Source organism: Ostrinia furnacalis, unplaced genomic scaffold, assembly GCF_004193835.3.
Source record: "Ostrinia furnacalis isolate ACB-3 unplaced genomic scaffold, ASM419383v2 OfSCF4782, whole genome shotgun sequence".
Classification (NCBI taxonomy): Eukaryota; Metazoa; Arthropoda; class Insecta; order Lepidoptera; family Crambidae; genus Ostrinia; species Ostrinia furnacalis.
This window is the reverse complement of record NW_021135021.1, coordinates 197,005-200,741: the sequence shown is the minus strand read 5'-3', so window position 1 is coordinate 200,741 and position 3,737 is coordinate 197,005. Positions and strand designations below refer to the sequence as shown.

The 3,737-nt window shown below is 45.6% G+C and overlaps 1 protein-coding gene across 1 annotated transcript; it reads left to right on the top strand.

Annotated features, from left to right (window-relative positions):
- Positions 1-1,586: 1,586 nt before the first annotated feature.
- Positions 1,587-3,737, top strand: LOC114360001 (uncharacterized). The gene is made up of 4 exons (XM_028314550.1): positions 1,587-1,649; positions 1,851-2,002; positions 2,588-2,745; positions 3,492-3,737. Exons 1-4 carry the CDS (start codon positions 1,587-1,589, stop codon positions 3,596-3,598), a joined length of 480 nt encoding a protein of 159 aa, XP_028170351.1. The 3' UTR covers positions 3,599-3,737.

Below are 3,737 nucleotides of genomic sequence, written 5' to 3'. Positions count from 1 at the left end.
CAGTTCTAGGTCTTCTATCTTTGCTACTGCTTCATCGCCTGAAAGTATTTATTTAATTCATTGAGCTATCACAGTTTCCCTGCATGATCGAATCAGAAATGAGAAGATCCGCAGGAGAACCAAAGTGACCGGCATAGCCCGCAGAATCGCTAAAATCAAATGGTAGTGGGCGCGGCACATAGCTCGCAGAGCTGTTGGCTACTGGGGCAGAAAATTTAAAATTTTGTGATTTATTTATTAAAGACGCAAAACAGATTACAATTAAGATTTCACAAATTTGAATGATCAAACGAACTTACCAAGTGAAGTTCGATCTAAATTATCCTGTTTTCGCCGAAGAGATTTATTTTACCATGTAGTACCCCTGTACGACAACCCAATCCGCACACAATATTCAGCGTAGTAGTATTAAAAAACAAAAGAGCGGGCAACCCCACCCCTACCACGCTGTGGGCTCGGTGTCCGAGCGGTCTCATTATATTTAGAGAAGAGATGACATTGACGTTTACCTCCAGGGAAGAAGATATAGAAATCTTCGGGTTGGGAGGGACCTTAAATCTCTTCGGCGAAAACAGGATAATTTAGATCGAACTTCACTTGGTAAGTTCGTTTGATCATTCAAGTACAGTCGCGGAATGAAAAGGTTCGTCACCTTAGTGTCGGTTTTCGCTTGCACTAGGTACTGTAAGAGTCAAACCTGCCAACATAACCGTGCAAGAAACATTGCTGCTAACATTTAAATAAATATGACGTTTGCTAACGAATAAGGTTTTGCTTGTTTATTTTTCTATCCCATCAGTGCAATGTTACAAAATGTAGTTTTTTTTATTTAATAGATAATGGCAGGTTGAACCAACAAGAAGGTTTTAGTTTATCAATCATAATAATCTTCTTGACAAGTTAAATCGTCAAACAACTTTGATCTGAATAATTTTGAACTTTACTGACGAACAGTTACTTAAAGATTATTTTCGTTTTAGGAATTCGTTGAAGGAATCAATTTGAAAACTGACGAATCTTTTCATTCCGTGACTGTACTTACCTGTGGGTAGTTACTAGTTACAGATGGAGGGTTCTTGTAAATATTAATGTTAGTAGTAATTACGCTTCTAGTTGGTAGTGTACACTGCTACAAAATAACTTTGCTTTTTTTGCATTAATTGTTGGTAAGACAACGAAGACCTACGAACCCAGTAGTACACGCATCTAGGAAACTTTAATAGCACAGTATTATGTAGTCGGTAGAGTCCATAATATTTTTGAACATGCTTCATTTTATTAATTTTTACGACAAAAGTTCCAACTTCCAATAATATTATCACTAAACCACGAACTTTTGCCGTGTACCTACTTAACTCTCCAAAGCGTTTAATCTGCGTCACTGCCTAGTTACTTTGGTACTTAGGCCCAGTTTCCACTAAAACTAAGCGGAGAGGTGTAGAAATAACTCTCCGCTTTGTTGGAAATCGGGCCTTACGCCACAAACTAGCCGCGTGACTACCAACTGTCTTGCTAATCTTGCTATCCAGACTTCTGGTACCACTATACTTTACGTCTGACACTGCTTGAAACCTACAGACCACATAATGTGGTCTGTGTTGAAACCATACCAGCCTTATGCCACAAACTGGCCGTGTGACTCCCAATTGGCACGTCTAAGGGCCTTGCCACACTGGCGGATTGCAAGCGGTTTCAAAGCGGAGCGGCGACGCGGCGAAGACGCCGCGGATGCACAACGTTTCCGCCACGCAGCGTCGCCGCTACGTTTTGAAAACGTTTGCAATCTGCCAGTGTGGCAGCTCTCTAACACTGCTTGATCTACCTACGTCTGACACTGCTTGGTTACGAAGAAAGGCGCCGTCTGCGAGGCGGGTGACGCCAGCGAGGAGCAGTCCAGCGAGTCGGACGCCAGCGAGCAGAGCTCGTGCAGCGCGCGCAGCGACGAGGACGCGCCGCGACGCGTCGTGCCGCATCAGCGACCGCATAGCCACCCCACGAACAAGTAAGATACTTCTTCTTCTTATGTAGGTACTTTTTCCTAATTCATTTGTGCTGACCAGTCCCCCTCTCGGGGTAAGATAAATAGTTCAAAAGTAGGTAGGGAGACCGAGATATTTTGAAACAAAAGGTGAGTTGAAAACACCGCCGAATCTTCAGAACTTAAAACCGTTACCGAGCTGGCAACGTCACAGTACCGGTCGCCAGTTCACGTTTGTGATTCAAGGCACCTTTAAGTTTACCTTGCTTTACGTGAACTTGTATTGTAGGTTGAACAACAGATTGGCCATGATGGTGTCACGTTCAGCTCATCCGGCAGAATTATTTTTTTCGATATCGTCGATACTAATTTACATTCGCACGACTATCCTTAAAACTCCTAAGACCCCATGTGTCCCCAGAAGAGTCCGCGTGGTGGGCCGCGTGTGGGTGTCGTCAATACCTACTAATTTACATTCGCACGACTGTCCCTAAAACTCCTAAGACCCCATGTGTCCCCAGAAGAGTCCGCGTGTGGGTGTCGTCAATACCTACTAATTTACATTCGCACGACTATCCTTAAAACTCCTAAGACCCCATGTGTCCCCAGAAGAGTGCGCGTGGTGGGCCGCGTGTGGGTGGCGTCGCTGTCGGCGCGCAGCAACCAGGACCAGCAGCGTCGGTTCGAGGAGCGCGCGGCGCGGCAGATGCGAGCAGCACTCGCTCGCCGCGCAGCGCTTACACCCAGCAAGGCTAAAGCACCGGCAGGTGTGTGTGGTTGTAGCTTTAACAGCAGTAGACGCCGACAGACGCTATTATCAGTCAGCAGACAGTTTTGATATCGTCAGTCGACATTTGCACTCTTGTCAGCGGAGAGGACAGTTGCGCTCTCCTTAGTTGACAGTTGCACTATCACAGATATAGATATTATATCTGTGTGCACTATCGTCAGCTGACAGGTGTACTATCATCAGCTGTCAGTTGCGCTATTGTCAGTCGTCAGTTGCACTCTTGTTAGAGGATGGTTGGCCTCTCGTCAGCTGACGGTTGCTTTATCGTCAGCCGAAAGTTGCACTATAGATGACCCACGCTGAACTGTCCCACCAAACTCAATGACAGGGGGGCGCTACCATCTTTCAACTATATGGTTTCCAACATAGCAAAAATCGGAACCAGCGATCCGGTATTGACGGTGGCGCCCCACTGTCAATGTCATGGATAGGACAGTTCAGTATTTTGGAACTATAATGTCAGCAGACAGTTGCACTATAGTCAGTCGACAGTTGCGCTATAGTCAGCTGACAGTTGTGCTAAAGTCAACTGACAGTTGCTCTATCGTCAGCTGACAGTTGCTCTATCGTCAGCTGACAGTTGCATTCTCGTCAGCGGACAGTTGCGCTCTCGTCAACGTTTGGTTGCGCTCTCTTCAACGTTTGGTTGCACTATCGTCGTCTGTGCTCACGACAATCAGCAGACAGTTTCATTTTTGTTCTCATGTTTTGATGATTATTCAGGTGGCGTATACGCGAAATTGGAGGCAGAATGGCGCGAGCGCCACGGCCAACGACCTCGCAACGCGGTATCCGCGCGGCCGCGCCAACCGGCTAACAAATACAAATGAAAACTTCACCTACCCTACAATTAGTCAAAACTTTCGCAAGTATGCTCACTTTTTACCTACCCGCAAGAATAGTAAGGCTCACAATGCAAGGTACTATTTGTACAAATGTATGCAAGTTGTTTTGTATATTATCGTTGTT